Source organism: Salvelinus namaycush, chromosome 4 (assembly GCF_016432855.1).
Source record: "Salvelinus namaycush isolate Seneca chromosome 4, SaNama_1.0, whole genome shotgun sequence".
Lineage (NCBI taxonomy): Eukaryota > Metazoa > Chordata > Actinopteri > Salmoniformes > Salmonidae > Salvelinus > Salvelinus namaycush.
This window is the reverse complement of record NC_052310.1, coordinates 81,163,010-81,179,254: the sequence shown is the minus strand read 5'-3', so window position 1 is coordinate 81,179,254 and position 16,245 is coordinate 81,163,010. Positions and strand designations below refer to the sequence as shown.

General features: G+C 45.9%; 1 protein-coding gene across 2 annotated transcripts in view; it reads left to right on the top strand.

Moving 5' to 3' along the window:
• The window catches only part of LOC120046850 (proteasome activator complex subunit 4B-like), a 106,864-nt gene that overhangs the window by 54,878 nt on the left and 35,741 nt on the right, over positions 1–16,245 (top strand). The window contains exons 25-32 of one of the 2 annotated variants that reach the window (XM_038992406.1): positions 991–1,200; positions 1,399–1,535; positions 1,766–1,819; positions 8,871–9,000; positions 9,384–9,465; positions 10,971–11,194; positions 11,516–11,641; positions 15,414–15,566. In XM_038992406.1, coding sequence (XP_038848334.1) covers positions 991–1,200; positions 1,399–1,535; positions 1,766–1,819; positions 8,871–9,000; positions 9,384–9,465; positions 10,971–11,194; positions 11,516–11,641; positions 15,414–15,566 — 1,116 coding nt within the window. The remainder of the gene's footprint in view (positions 1–990; positions 1,201–1,398; positions 1,536–1,765; positions 1,820–8,870; positions 9,001–9,383; positions 9,466–10,970; positions 11,195–11,515; positions 11,642–15,413; positions 15,567–16,245) is intronic. The other variant, XM_038992407.1, reaches the window with a different exon arrangement.

The window sequence follows — 16,245 nt, the reverse complement described above, 5'->3', positions numbered from 1 at the left end:
CTTATTTCTCAGATGTTGTGCAGAAGTGTGTTTACATCCCTGTTAGTGAGCATTTCCCTTTTGTCAAGATAACACATCCACCTGACAGGTGTGGCATATCAATAAGCTTATTAAACAGCATGATAATTACACAGCTGCACTTTGTGCTGGGGACAATAAAAGGCCACTGTAAAATGTGCAGTTCTGTCACACAGCACAATGCCACAGATGTCTGAAGTTTTGAGGGAGTGCACAATTGGCATGCTGACTGCAGGAATGTCCACCAGAGCTGTTGCCAGAGAATTTAATGTACATTTCTTTACCATAATCACTGCCTCTAACGTTGTTTTCGAGAATTTGTGAGTATGTGCAACCGGCTTCACAACCGCGGACCACGTGTATGGCGTCGTGTGGGCGAGCGGATTATTGATGTCAACGTTGTGAACAGAGTGCCCCAGGCATAAGCTACGGACAACGAACACAATTGCATTTTATCGATGGCAATTTGAATGCACAGAAATACCCTGACAAGATCATGAGGCCCATTGTGAATCCAATATATTTTTTAAGGTGTCTGACCAACAGATGCGTATCTGTATTCCCAGTCATGTGAAATCCATAGATTAGGGCCTAATGAATTTATTTCAATTGACTGATTTCCTTATAAATCTTTGAAATTGTTGCATGTTGCGTTTATATTTTTGTTAAGTATAAATGGAGAAAAATGAAAAGAACTGATCCCTCTTCCTTATATTTCCCCATCCTTCATTGTCTTCTTCATCCTTCCTCATCTCTCTCTCTCGCCTCTCGCTCTCTCTCCTCTCCCTCTCTCTCCTCTCCCTCTCTCGCCTCTTGCTCTCTCTCTCCTCTTGCTCTCTCTCCTCTTGCTCTCTCTCCTCTCACTCTCTCTCCTCTCGCTCTCCTCTCGCTCGCGCTCTCTCCTCTCGCTCGCCCTCTCGCTCGCCCTCTCTCCTCTCGCTCGCCCTCTCTCCTCTCGCTCTCTCTCTTCAGGGTGCCTTATACTGTCTCTTGGGGAACCACAGTGGGGTGTGCCTGGCCAACCTGCACGACTGGGACTGCATCACCCTGACCTGGCCTGCCATCGTCCGCTCAGGACTCAGCTCAGCTATGTCCCTGGAGAAGCCCTCCATCGTCCGCCTGTTCGACGACCTCGCTGACAAGATCCACCGCCAGTACGAGACCATCGGCATAGACTTCGCTGTAAGAGTTATTATCATTACAACCATCTGGGTTTATTGACACCATGTCAACTTGATCTGATTGTAAACTGAAAGTAATAACTTCATGTCAACTTGATCTTGAAAGTAATGACGTCATGACATCATTACTGCAGCTCCAGACCTCGTCCTATATAACATGTATAATAACATATGATTAAACCTCTTAACTGTAATGTAGATCCCATCAGAATGCCGTGCGGTGGCGGTGCAGCTCCAGACCTCTGGTGTTCCTCTGCCCCCGGAACCTGTCCCCTCAGACCAAGAAGAAGCAGAGGGCCTCAGGAAGCAGGAGGAGAAGAACTTAGACTCTGAACAGTGAGTACATATCTATTTTATATCAGACAGCAAGAAGAGTGCTGGACACTGCTAATGAATAAACACTACAATACTGTTGTTGGACTGTGCACAAAATCTTCAACTTGCATTTGTATTGGTGTATTATTACACTAGCAAAGGTCTACCAGTTCCCATTGTTAAACTAATCCCTCAGTCTACAGTATAATGTCCACATACTTTCCAAACTACTACTGTTCTGTCTCCCTCAGGAAATATGACAAGCTGGTTGGTGAACTTCTGGACCGCCTGAATGACAGAAACATGTAGGTTCACCTCATCCCAATGACAGAAACATGTAGGTTTACCTCGTTTCAATTACAGTTTATATGTAGGTTCACCTCGTTCCAATTACAGTTTATATGTAGGTTCACCTCATCCCGATGACAGAAACATGTAGGTTCTCCTCATCCCAATGACAGAAACATGTAGGTTCACCTCGTTTCAATTACAGTTTATATGTAGGTTCACCTCATCCCGATGACAGAAGCGTGTAGTTTCACCTCGTCAAGATGACAGAAACGTGTAGGTTCACCTCATCCCGATGACAGAAGCGTGTAGTTTCACCTCGTCCCGATGACAGAAACGTGTAGGTTCACCTCGTCCCAATGACAGAAACATGTAGGTTCACCTCGTCAAGATGACAGAAACATGTAGGTTCACCTCGTCAAGATGACAGAAACGTGTAGGTTCACCTCATCCCGATGACAGAAGCGTGTAGGTTCACCTCGTCAAGATGACAGAAACGTGTAGGTTCACCTCGTCCCGATGACAGAAACGTGTAGGTTCACCTCGTCCCGATGACAGAAACGTGTAGGTTCACCTCGCCCCGATGACAGAAACGTGTAGGTTCACCTCGCCCCGATGACAGAAGCGTGTAGGTTCACCTCGCCCCGATGACAGAAGCGTGTAGGTTCACCTCGTCCCGATGACAGAAACGTGTAGGTTCACCTCGTCCCGATGACAGAAGCGTGTAGTTTCACCTCGTCCCGATGACAGAAACGTGTAGGTTCACCTCGTCAAGATGACAGAAACATGTAGGTTCACCTCGTCAAGATGACAGAAACGTGTAGGTTCACCTCGTCAAGATGACAGAAACGTGTAGGTTCACCTCGTCCCGATGACAGAAACGTGTAGGTTCACCTCGTCCCGATGACAGAAACGTGTAGTTTCACCTCGTCCCGATGACAGAAACGTGTAGGTTCACCTCGTCCCGATGACAGAAACGTGTAGGTTCACCTCGTCCCGATGACAGAAACGTGTAGGTTCACCTCGCCCCGATGACAGAAGCGTGTAGGTTCACCTCGTCAAGATGACAGAAACGTGTAGGTTCACCTCGTCCCGATGACAGAAACGTGTAGGTTCACCTCGTCCCGATGACAGAAACGTGTAGGTTCACCTCGTCCCGATGACAGAAACGTGTAGGTTCACCTCGTCCCGATGACAGAAACGTGTAGGTTCACCTCGCCCCGATGACAGAAGCGTGTAGGTTCACCTCGCCCCGATGACAGAAACGTGTAGGTTCACCTCGTCCCGATGACAGAAACGTGTAGGTTCACCTCATCCCGATGACAGAAACGTGTAGGTTCACCTCATCCCAATGACAGAAACATGTAGGTTCACCTCGTTTCAATTACAGTTTATATGTAGGTTCACCTCATCCCGATGACAGAAGCGTGTAGTTTCACCTCGTCCCGATGACAGAAACGTGTAGGTTCACCTCGTCAAGATGACAGAAACATGTAGGTTCACCTCGTCAAGATGACAGAAACGTGTAGGTTCACCTCGTCCCGATGACAGAAACATGTAGGTTCACCTCGTCCCGATGACAGAAACGTGTAGGTTCACCTCGTCCCGATGACAGAAACGTGTAGGTTCACCTCGTCAAGATGACAGAAACGTGTAGTTTCACCTCGTCCCGATGACAGAAACGTGTAGGTTCACCTCGTCAAGATGACAGAAACGTGTAGTTTCACCTCGTCCCGATGACAGAAACGTGTAGGTTCACCTCGTCAAGATGACAGAAACGTGTAGTTTCACCTCGTCCCGATGACAGAAACGTGTAGGTTCACCTCGTCAAGATGACAGAAATGTGTAGGTTCACCTCGTCAAGATGACAGAAACATGTAGGTTCACCTCGTCCCGATGACAGAAACGTGTAGGTTCACCTCGTCCCGATGACAGAAACGTGTAGGTTCACCTCGTCAAGATGACAGAAACGTGTAGTTTCACCTCGTCCCGATGACAGAAACGTGTAGGTTCACCTCGTCAAGATGACAGAAACGTGTAGTTTCACCTCGTCCCGATGACAGAAACGTGTAGGTTCACCTCGTCAAGATGACAGAAACGTGTAGGTTCACCTCGTCCCGATGACAGAAACGTGTAGGTTCACCTCGTCCCGATGACAGAAACGTGTAGGTTCACCTCGTCCCGATGACAGAAACGTGTAGGTTCACCTCGTCCCGATGACAGAAACGTGTAGGTTCACCTCGTCAAGATGACAGAAACGTGTAGTTTCACCTCGTCCCGATGACAGAAACGTGTAGGTTCACCTCGTCAAGATGACAGAAACGTGTAGTTTCACCTCGTCCCGATGACAGAAGCGTGTAGGTTCACCTCGTCAAGATGACAGAAGCGTGTAGGTTCACCTCGTCCCGATGACAGAAGCGTGCAGGTTCACCTCGTCAAGATGACAGAAACGTGCAGGTTCACCTCGTCAAGATGACAGAAACGTGTAGGTTCACCTCGTCCCGATGACAGAAGCGTGCAGGTTCACCTCGTCAAGATGACAGAAACGTGCAGGTTCACCTCGTCAAGATGACAGAAACGTGTAGGTTCTGTTAACTCGAAATGACACAACGACAAGGTTAAAGTTTAACAAAGTTTACTCTACTATATGAACACACTACAAGGTAGCCATTACACTCCAGGCTAGGTCCAACAACGACAAGACTTCCTGCGCATGCGCACTCTTGACTGAGTGATAGCCCCGTAATAACAGAAATATAGGGATACTTAAAACATGAACTTAACAATCTCCCCCTTTTCTTTAAAGACAAATAAAACATCAACAACATAGTTAAATGTCCAAGTATTATTCAAGATCCCCATTACAAATGGGTTGTGTGACAGTTCTTATTTGTATTACTCAAAGCTGCCACTTTCCATTACTGAGAGCCTGTAGGAGCGAGAGCCTGTAGGAGCACAAGACCGGATGCTCCTTTTTTAGTCAGACAGTCAGCAAGCTGTTCCTTTGTGGTCTACCACAGAATCCGCTGGATTCTCTGTGCTTGAATAAGTTCCTTGATGCTGCTAATCTCAAAGTCTTTTCTCTGTGACAGACTTGGTTGACTTCACAGCATCAACTAATGAGTAGTTGTCAGTGACACAAACTACAGGTAGGAAGTGCCGTTTTGTCCCACCAGTGATAACCTAGCGAAGCATCACGGAAGACAACTAGTTTCAAAGAGTCATCTTTTCCAACATGCTGAAACTTTAAAGTCACTTGTTGTGATTTCAGTTTACGAACAACTTTGTTTGCCTCATGAATGGTTTGTACAGTGGCGTGTTTTGTGTTAGATGCCAAGTTGCAACCATCAAACCAGGTCTACTCTGTCTCGCAGCCCATAAAATTTGTCCCATCTTTGACCTCAATTGACCAGCTTCAATTCCACAGAGGGGAATTCCTTTGTACGGCTCTTGAAGAATCCATGTGGATAGGTTGAAGATTCTTGATATAGCTCTCCTGTTGCATCAGTATTTTTCCATCAACTGTAATAAACTCTATGCCAACATAACAAAAATGATCATGCTCCTCACGGCCAACCTAGAAAACAGCTTTGAGGTGTGGAATCACAGTTGAAGCAAAGGTCTGTGAGCCACCCCAGATAAAGTCATCAACATGACAGGCAAGTACTCCAGTCACATTGCAGTCTTGATCAAGCCAATAGAAGACTGCAGGATCCACTTGTGACATTTTTCCACCTGTATTCAGCATTGTTGCCTTGACTTTGTTGTACCAGTAGAGTGATCCATCTGCCAGTCCATACACACACTTTTTTATTTTCCACAGTGTTCCTTCACTTTTAGCTTCGGGCGGAGGTCGGATGTGAATGTCCCTTGACAGCTCTGTTCCCTGCAAAAATCTAGATTCGATGTCTATGGAATTAAGTTTCCATTTTTTCTGGCAGATCACTGACATCAGCAATCTGAGTGACTCTGAGGCGCATGTCGGTGAGTCTTTTGGGAGTTCTTTAGCAGCCAGCTCCTCAAAACCTCTAGCCACTAGACGTGCTTTGGGCACTATTCCAGTTAAGGATTCTTTAAGGGTACACACCCACCTTGTTGAGACGCACTTTTGGCCAATGTCTTTGACTTCCTCAAACACTCCATTTTTCCTCCAATTACTGAGCTCATCTAGCTTAGCTGAGTCAAATGACACGTCCTTTGTTTCAAGTACATCATCATTTTGAATGTCATTCTGTTTTTCTCGATTTTCCATTGGTTCAATTCTGATATTATCTACAAGTGGCAGGTCAGCTGACCCTGTTGTACCAGAAAGTGTAGCTGGTTCAGAGTACTGCAAGTTGTACCAGTTCTTGTGTTTTGCTTTTCCTGCTCGTCCAATGACGGTTGCTGTATGTGGAATACCACTTTCTCTGTCCGTGTATTTAACAGTTTGTCCAGTTTTCAGATTGGAACAACCATGTTCTCTTAACACATGTGGCTGTTGAATGTTTTCCTCATTTGAACGCTCAACAGTATTACCTGTGGCATGGTTGAAGGTCTCTGCTCCATTTCCTGTGTTAGTTTCGGTGTCCATATCATCGGATGCGACATCTGGTAGGTTTGTGTCTGTTACTGTGTCCTTTTTGTCATTTTCATTAGGAGACTGATTCTCAGCAACAGCCCCTCTATCTTGTTGATCATTTACTTTCCGCAATCTTGAGTGATGCACCCTGACAATCATGCCTCCGTGCCTCACAAATATCACCACACCATCTTGACCAATGACTACTCCCGGTCCTTTCCACTCTTGACAGTCAACTCGTTTGTAGTACACTTTGTTTCCAGTTTCGTACTTCTCATCATCATTATTCCCTGAACTGCTGAGTAACTTCTGAAGTCTGTTAACTGTATCATGTCCAAACTGTTTGTAAAGCTTTAACAATACTTTGTGTTTTTCTTTAGTGCTCATGTTCTCTGTGACTGTCAGAATCTTCATGTGCTCTGTGTCAGTCAGAATCTCATTTTTGCATGGACTCTGTGTGATGTCTTTGTCTAAAATGTTTACACAATAGTGGCCTGAGGTAGTAAGTTCAAGAGTCACTGGTTGTTTAAACATCACTGCCTTGTCATTTTTTATGTCTAGTACAGCCTCTGCCTTCTTGAGGGAAGCTTTGCTTAATAGTAAGGGGATATCTGTAGGGACCACCTCTGTTTCAATGTGACACTTAGTCTGACCAATTTTTGCTGGTATCTTAACTCTCTTGGTAGAATGGACAATTCTCCCGTCTCCAAATTTGAAAGCTCTGTTGCTTGGTGTGTCAATCATATTTTGTACTTCTTTCATATTTAGTTCACTGACATAGCTATCAAGCCATTTTGCACCACACACTGTCCGTGTACATGCAGTATCAATCACAGCAGATCCTAAGGATTCAACTATAAAAATCTCAGTATCAGAAGCAGATTCATTTGAAAACAGTGTAATGTTACACTGCTCTATCTCTGTGTTTACATTTTCCTCTGTTAGTTTAACTTGTTCATTTTTATGAGGACAGTCTTTAACCCAATGGTAAGTGCTTTGACAAATTGCACATTTCGATCTCCTTCCATATTTGTCCAGTGGATTTGTGCCGGGAAATGGTGCCCTCTTCTGGTTGTCTTGAGAATGTGACTTGTTGGCGCCTTTTCTGTGCTGCTCGGTGTAATATGCTGCGTCACTCACTTGCATTCCATCTGTTATTGGCGCGACAGACGTCTTCTCACCAAATATTCTTTTTAGTGCCGACTTCATAGATGCAAAAGTCAGCACAGTACAAGCAGTCAAAGCCAACTGTTTCTCCCTACCATCTAGACAAGCAGTGTCTAGCAACTTGAACGCTAACACTGCATCTGGGAGAACCATGTCGTACTTGCGCATTCTATTGTACCTCTGTTCGAAATCAATGATGTAGTCTGCCATTGCAACCGAAATATCTCTCGTAACACTGTCAAAGTTTGAATATGCCTCGTAGGCACGGTCTTTCTCTTCTTTGAGAAATACAGAATCCAGTGCTGTGATCAAAGTTCCCATACCGTCATCCTTGTTCAAATCCTCAACGGATATTTCCAGTGCTGTATCTCTCGCTCTTCCCTCGAGCCATAATACCACCGCAAGTGCTTGCTTTTTCGCGTCCAGATTAGTAATGCGTGTCCAGATTCCCAGTTCATTTTTCCAACTTTCGTACGACCTCTTCTCGTCGAAGCGAGGTGGCACGTTGTAGTTAGAAGCCATCCTCTGCTACCAATGTTAACTCGAAATGACACAACGACAAGGTTCCAGTTTAACAAAGTTTACTCTACTATATGAACACACTACAAGGTAGCCATTACACTCCAGGCTAGGTCCAACAACGACAAGACTTCCTGCGCATGCGCACTCTTGACTGAGTGATAGCCCCGTAATAACAGAAATATAGGGATACTTAAAACATGAACTTAACAGGTTCACCTCGTCCCGATGACAGAAACGTGCAGGTTCACCTCATCCCGATGACTGAGGAGTGCAGGTTCACCTCGTCTCGATGACAGAAACGTGCAGGTTCACCTCGTCTCGATGACTGAGGCGTGCAAGTTCACCTCGTCTCGATGACTGAGGCGTGCAGGTTCACCTCGTCTCGATGACTGAGGCGTGCAGGTTCACCTCGTCTCGATGACTGAGGCGTGCAGGTTCACCTCGTCTCGATGACTGAGGCGTGCAGGTTCACCTCGTCTCGATGACTGAGGCGTGCAGGTTCACCTCGTCTCGATGACTGAAGCGTGCAGGTTCAGCTCGTCTCGATGACTGATGCGTGCAGGTTCAGCTCGTCTCTATGACTGAGGCGTGCAGGTTCACCTCGTCTCGATGACTGAGGCGTGTAGGTTCAGCTCGTCCCGATGACAGACGTTACAATATGTGAATCCTGTCGGCTTTATTTCTTACATTTCTATCTGCAACATTTAAAATTCCACTAAATACCAAAATGTCTGTTCCAATTGGACTACTTCAGGCAGTACAGTACCTCTGTTTCAAAACGTTTTCCACCTCCTAAACACACCTGCTTTATGTTGCAGGCCCTGGAAGTTTGAGCACATTGCCATTGGCTTCATGTCTCTGTTACTGAGGGATGACCACCCCCTCCCCTCCCCCGCTGTCCTTTTCTTCGTCAAGAGCCTCAACCATGACTCCCTCCTGGTCCGCAAGGTGGGCACTGCCACAGCAACCACTCTCTCCATACACACTCTCTCCATACACACTCTCTCCATACACACTCTATCCATACACACTCTCTCCATACACACTCTCTCCATACACACTCTGTCCATACACACTCTGTCCATACACACTCTGTCCATACACACGTAGAATCACTCAGACACCCAGTCATGCGTCCAGTTTCATTCACTACATTGAGATAAAGTAAAAGAGATCTCTTCAAGATGGCAGCAGTCAACAACGTTTCACACACAAATACACTTGTCTTCATACATGCATGTATATTCTCATCTCTGCTGAGGACTTTAATCATTATGGTATTTCATTGTAAGATAGAAACATCTTTATACATTTATTTATTTCCCCACCAGGTGGCGATATCAGCCGTGGCAGGGATCATGAAGCAACTCAAGAGGCCACACAAAAAAGTACCAGTCAGCCCCAACACGCTCTGTAAGTAACCTGCACTTTGTCTCCTCACCAGTCATTTTACCTGGGTTTAAATAATATTTGTTTCAAGCTGCAGTTGATTGTGTTTGTTCTGGCGCTGTGGAACCAAAGGAATAGTCCCCAAAATGCAAACCCTGTCCACCTGGCACTCCAGGTAGGCTCAATCAAAGCATTTGAAAGAAAACAAATACTATTTGACCCCAGGTCTGATTTATAACAGCAGGGCTTTCACAAGGTGCTTAAAGTACTTGAATGTGGCACTCTGAAATTCAAGTACTGGAATACCTTGCAAATCTGACATTTTGTTGGTACTTGAAAAGTACTTGAATTAAAATGAGGTGAGAACAGATCATTTTCAAAAATATCTATTAAAAATATTAGAAAAATGTATTGGTCTTCCAAATTAATTTCCAGGAATACTACCGAGTTTTATTTCCCCACGTGTTTAGCGCTGTGTTTGCCAGGCGGGCTCGCTCATTCCACCCACAATGCCACTCAGTTAGGCAGGTACAGAACTGACTGATTAGGCGCTGCCAAACGTCACATCGACAGCTGAAATGGCAAATGTAGATTCAATTCTGCCTTTTGTGCGTATGGAACAATTCTGGAATATTTTATTTCAGCTCATGAAACATTGAACCAACACTTTACATGCTGTGTTGATATTTCTGTTCAGTGTAGTTTACTCACCTTTTTTACCACTACATCACTGGACCCCTCCAACCCACTCCTTGTAAGGTGCAAAAAATGTGTCAAACTTTGACATTGGGTGAATAGGTCCTGAAGAGCCACATGAAGGGGGAATGACAATGCTGCATTCTGCGCTGGTGCCTGTTCTACATTGTGACGTTTTCTGCAACAACCTCCAGAGCTTCACGGGGCGCCCGCCATTTTCTGCTTTATCAAGTGGCAGCCGTGCTCCTGCCATTCTGGTTGTCATTCATGTGGCGTTTTCTTCACACAGCCCACCTGCTCTTCTCCTGACCGGCAACACTAAAGCTGCCAGTCTAGAGCACAGTCATTAGGCTGGACTTGTGCAGTAATGTGAATAGGAAATGTGTGTTCACCAGTAGGTCCCAAAACTCTGCTCATCACTATTCAAATTACATCATCATTAGTGCTGACTTACCACTCATGTATGTAGTAAGTAACTGAAACAACGTATTACTGCGTAGAACTTGTTAGGTAGTTATGAGGTTGTAGCGATATACTGCCATCTGGTGGCGACTAGAAACAATCACATAATATTCACAACTACAAATTGAAGATCCTAAAGATAAATATTAGTGCTTGAAAAAGTACTTAAGTCCTTGAATTTGACTTGCCACTGCCTGTGAGAACCCTGTAACAGATACATGCAACTTATCTCACCACCTCTCCCTCTCTACCAAGTGGTCTGATTGCAGGGGACAGGCCTGATAACCAGTGGCTCCAGTATAACAGTAACCTTATGGTCATCTCACCATCTCTTCCCTCTCTCCTTCTTCCTCCTCTTCCCTCTCTACCAGGTGGTATGAAAGAGCTGGCTGGTTTGATAGCAGGGGACAGGCCTGATAACCAGTGGCTCCAGTATAACAGTAGCAGTCTGCCTCGTACCCAGCAGGACTGGGAGGGCTGTACGTTTGTAGAGAAGACCCACTGGGGATACTACAGCTGGCCACAGAAACTCATGATGTACGCTCCTTCTGAGGAGCAGCCCAAACAAGGACTGACCAGGGAGGAGATGACCGAGGTGAGGAGATGACACGCACACACACAATGGCCACAGTCCGATGCTCTACCCTTGTCCCGAAATGTGCACTCCTACACTCCCCCTCATGGATGTAAAATTAATTTATTAGTGTAAGGAATATGGTGGAAACTCCCTCCAGCCATGCACGCTTCCAATGCTTTTGAAATGCATGAGCGGGAGTGACAACTGCACACTTCTGGCTGAAGGGTAGAGAATCAGAATGCGTTCTCTCACTCTTGGAAAATGTATGTAACATCCTCTGCTGTTAAAGGTGATATCTCAGGTCCACTGTTATAACTGTTTTGTTTCTTCCCTCTCCAGCGAGAGCAGATCATCTACGACCACTTCTCAGATCCAGGATTCATCAACCAGCTGATTGAGTTCCTCTCTCTGGAGGACCGGAAGGGCAAGGACAAGTTCAGTCCCCGCAGGTTCTGCCTTTTCAAGGTGAGGGAGACACAGATCAGGATTTAAGTCTCACCCAATCTCAAAGGTCTTTCCTGAACCCTCATTAATACCTTGAGTTCTCTCTTCAAATGGTCTCCTTGCTTCCCTCTGACTTTTTCAAATGTAGACTGGGTGAGCATGAAAGATAGACGCTACGTAAGCGAGGGAAGACTTCTGAGGATTAACCTAGACAGTTTTTGTAGGCTAAGAATATGGTTGGAATGGTGCTGCAATGGACAGCTGTCGCTTTACAGGCTCCTGACCAAGTCTGCTATTTTGGGTGTTTTTCTTTTTTTCACTGATCTTAACTTTATTTATACATAATGTTTCTGCCATCGTTTCCTATGACCAAAAATAACTTCTGGACAGCGATCAATAACCTCGATTTAGATCAAGATTTCTACTTCTACGAGTCGGTGGCGCAGGACCACCGACACTCGGAAGAGAAAGAGACGGCGTAAGAGAGGCCGACCTGTGGGCACCCTGACAAAACTACGTCGGCGACTAGATAAACTGCCTATACACTCCCGTTCTATTGGCGAATGTACAATCACAGGAGAACAAACTGGACAAGCGCCATTCGAGACTATCCTATCAACGGGACCTGAAGAACTGTGATGTCCTATGTTTCTCGGAGTCGTGGAACAAGGACAGGGATAATATACAACAAATGAGCTGGTGCGCAATCTCTAATATTAAGGAAGTTTCAAGGTTCTGCCCGCTTGAATACCTTAATACCTTAGATGTAGACCATAGTTTTTACCAAAATAATTTTTATAGATGTTTTGTAGCTGTCTATTTACCACAACAAACCTGACTACACTCAATGAGCTGTATAAGGCCATAAGCAAACAAGAAAATGCTCATCTAGAGGCGGCGCTCTGATTGGCCCCCCCCACACATGTGGAGACGAAACCTCTCTCATCGTCACTCAACGCTTAGGTTTACCTCACTGTACTCACATCCTACCGTACCCTTGTCTGTACTTTATGCCTTGAATCTATTCTACCACGCCCAGAAATCTGCTCCTTTTATTCTCTGTTCCCAACGCACTAGACGACCAGTTCTTATACCCATTAGCCATACCCTTATTTTACTCCTCCTCTGTTCCTCTGGTGATGTAGAGGTTAATCCAGGCCCTGCAGTGCCTAGCTCCACTCCCATTCCCCAGGCGCTCTCATTTGTTGACTTCTGTAACCGTAAAAGCCTTGGTTTCATGCATGTTAACATCAGAAGCCTCCTCCCTAAGTTTGTTTTATTCACTGCTTTAGCACACTCCATCAACTCTGATGTCCTAGCAGTGTCTGAATCCTGGCTTAAGAAGGCCACCAAAAAGTCTGACATTTTCATCCCCAACTACAATATTTTCCGCCAAGACAGAACTGCCAAGGGGGCGGGGTCGCAATCTGCTGCAGAGACAGCCTGCAGAGTTCTGTCATGCTATCCAGGTCTGTGCCCAAACAGTTCGAGCTGCTACTTCTAAAAATCCACCTTTCCAGAAATAAGTCTCTCACTGTTACCGCTTGCTGTAGACCCCCCTCAGCCCCCAGCTGTGCCCTGGACACCATATGTGAATTGATTGCCCTCCCATTTATCTTCAGAGTTCGTACTGTTAGGTGACCTAAACTGGGATATGCTTAACACCCCGGCCGCCCTACAATCTAAGTTAGATGCCCTCAATCTCACACAAATTTATCAAGGAACCTACCAGGTACAACCCCACATTCGTAAACACGAGGCACCCTCATATATATCCTTCTGACCAACCTGCCCTCTAAATACACCTCTGCTGTCTTCAACCAGGATCTCAGCGAACACTGCCTCATTGCCTGCGTCCGTAATGGGTCCGCTGTCAAACGACCACCCCTCATCACTGTCAAACGCTCCCTAAAACACTTCGGGTAGCAGGCCTTTCTAATCGACCTGGCCTGGGTATCCTGGAAGGATACTGACCTCATCCCGTCAGTAGAGGATGCCTGGTTATTCTTTAAATGTGATTTCCTCACCATCTTAAATAAGCATGCCCCGTTCAAAAAATGTAGAACTAAGAACAGATATAGACCTTGGTTCACTCCAGAATTGACTGCCCTTGACCAGCACAAAAACATCCTGTGGTGTACTGCATTAGCATCGAATAGCCCCCGTGATATGCAACTTTTCAGGGAAGTTAGGAACGAATATACACATGCAGTTAGGAAAGGAAAGGCTAGCTTTTTCAAAGAGAAATTTGCTTTGAGTTAAGTGTGTCAAATCAGAGGGCCTGTTGTCCGGACCTCTGGCAGCCTCTATGGGTGTGCCACAAGGTTCAATTCTCTGGCCGACTCTTTTCTCTGTATATATCAATGATGTCGCTGTTGCTGCTGGTGATTCTCTGATCCACCTCTACGCAGACAACACCATTCTGTATACTTCTGGCCCTTCTTTGGACACTGTGTTAACAAACCTCCAGATGAGCTTCAATGCCATACAACTCTCCTTCCGTGGCCTCCAACTGCTCTTAAATGCTAGTAAAACTAAATGCATGCTTTTCAACCGATCGCTGCCCGCACCCGCCCGCCCGACTAGCACCCACTACTCTGGACGGTTCTGACTTAGAATATGTGGACAACTACAAATACCTAGGTCTCTGGTTAGACTGTAAACTCTTCTTCCAGACTCACATTAAGCATCTCCAATCCAAAATTAAATCTAGAATCGGCTTCCTATTTTGCAACAAAGCCTCCTTCACTCATGCTGCTAAACATACCCTGGTAAAACGGACTATCCTACCGATCCTTGACTTCGGCGATGTAATTTACAGAATAGAATCCAACACTCTACTCAGCAAATTGGATGCAGTCTATCACAGTGCCATCCGTTTTGTCACCAAAGCCCCATATACTACCCCCAACTGCGACCTGTATGCTCTCGTTGGCTGGCCCTCGCTTCATATTCGTCGCCAAACCCACTGGCTCCAGGTCTTCTATAAGTCTTTCCTAGGTAAAGCCCCACCTTATCTCAGCTCACTGGTCACCATAGCAGCACCCACCCGTGGTGCACGCTCCAGCAGGTATATTTCACTGGTCATCCCCAAAGCCAACTCCTCTTTTGGCCGCCTTTCCTTCCAATTCTCTGTTGCCAATGACTGGAACGAATTGCAAAAATCACTGAAGCTGGAGACTTATATCTCCCTCACTAACTTTAAGCATCAGCTGTCAGAGCAGTTTACCGATCACTGCACCTGTACACAGCCCATCTGTAAATAGCACACCCAACTACCTCATTCCCAAAATGATTTATTTTTTCTCTTTTTGCACCCCAGTATCTCTATTTACATCTGTACATCTTTCACTCCAGTGTTAATGCAAATTGTAATTATTTCGCCACTCTGGCCTATTTATTGCCTTACCTCCCTAATCTTACTACATTTGCACACACTGTACATAGATTTTTCTATTGTGTTCTCTATCAATTGTGTAATTGACTGTACGTTTGTTTATCCCATGTGTTAATATTAATAATAAATTCCCACGTTTTTACCTCGTACATGTGCACATCAACTTAGTACTGGTACTCCCTGTATATAGACGAGTTATTACCTCGTACACCTGCACATTGACTCTGTACTGGTAACTGGTAACCCAAAATCCCCAGTTTTCTAGAAAACGCGTCTGGAAGTTTCCCAGAATAAGCAGGAAATCCAGAATCCTCCAACCAGGATTTCTAATATGGCAACCCTAGTTAAGAATCAGGCTTCCCTAACACTGTTTTATTCCTCTCCTCTATCCCTCAGGGTCTGTTCCGGAACTTCAACGATGCCTTCCTGCCCCTGTTGAAACCACACATGGAGCGTCTGGTGGCCGACACACACGAGAGTAAACAGCGCTGTGTAGCAGAGATCACCTCTGGACTGATCAGAGGCAGCAAGCACTGGAGCTACGGCAAGGTAGGAACGAACACACTGGAGCTACGGCAAGGTAGGAACGAACACACTGGAGCTACGGCAAGGTAGGAACGAACACACTGGAGCTACGGCAAGGTAGGAACGAACACACTGGAGCTACGGCAAGGTAGGAACGAACACACTGGAGCTACGGCAAGGTAGGAACGAACACACTGGAGCTACGGCAAGGTAGGAACGAACACACTGGAGCTACGGCAAGGTAGGAACGAACACACTGGAGCTACGGCAAGGTAGGAACGAACACACTGGAGCTACGGCAAGGTAGGAACGAACACACTGGAGCTACGGCAAGGTAGGAACGAACACACTGGAGCTATGGCAAGGTAGGAACGAACACACTGGAGCTACGGCAAGGTAGGAACGAACACACTGGAGCTACGGCAAGGTAGGAACGAACACACTGGAGCTACGGCAAGGTAGGAACGAACACACTGGAGCTACGGCAAGGTAGGAACGAACACACTGGAGCTACGGCAAGGTAGGAACGAACACACTGGAGCTATGGCAAGGTAGGAACGAACACACTGGAGCTACGGCAAGGTAGGAACGAACACACTGGAGCTACGGCAAGGTAGGAACGAACACACTGGAGCTATGGCAAGGTAGGAACGAACACACTGGAGCTACGGCAAGGTAGGAACGAACACACTGGAGCTATGGC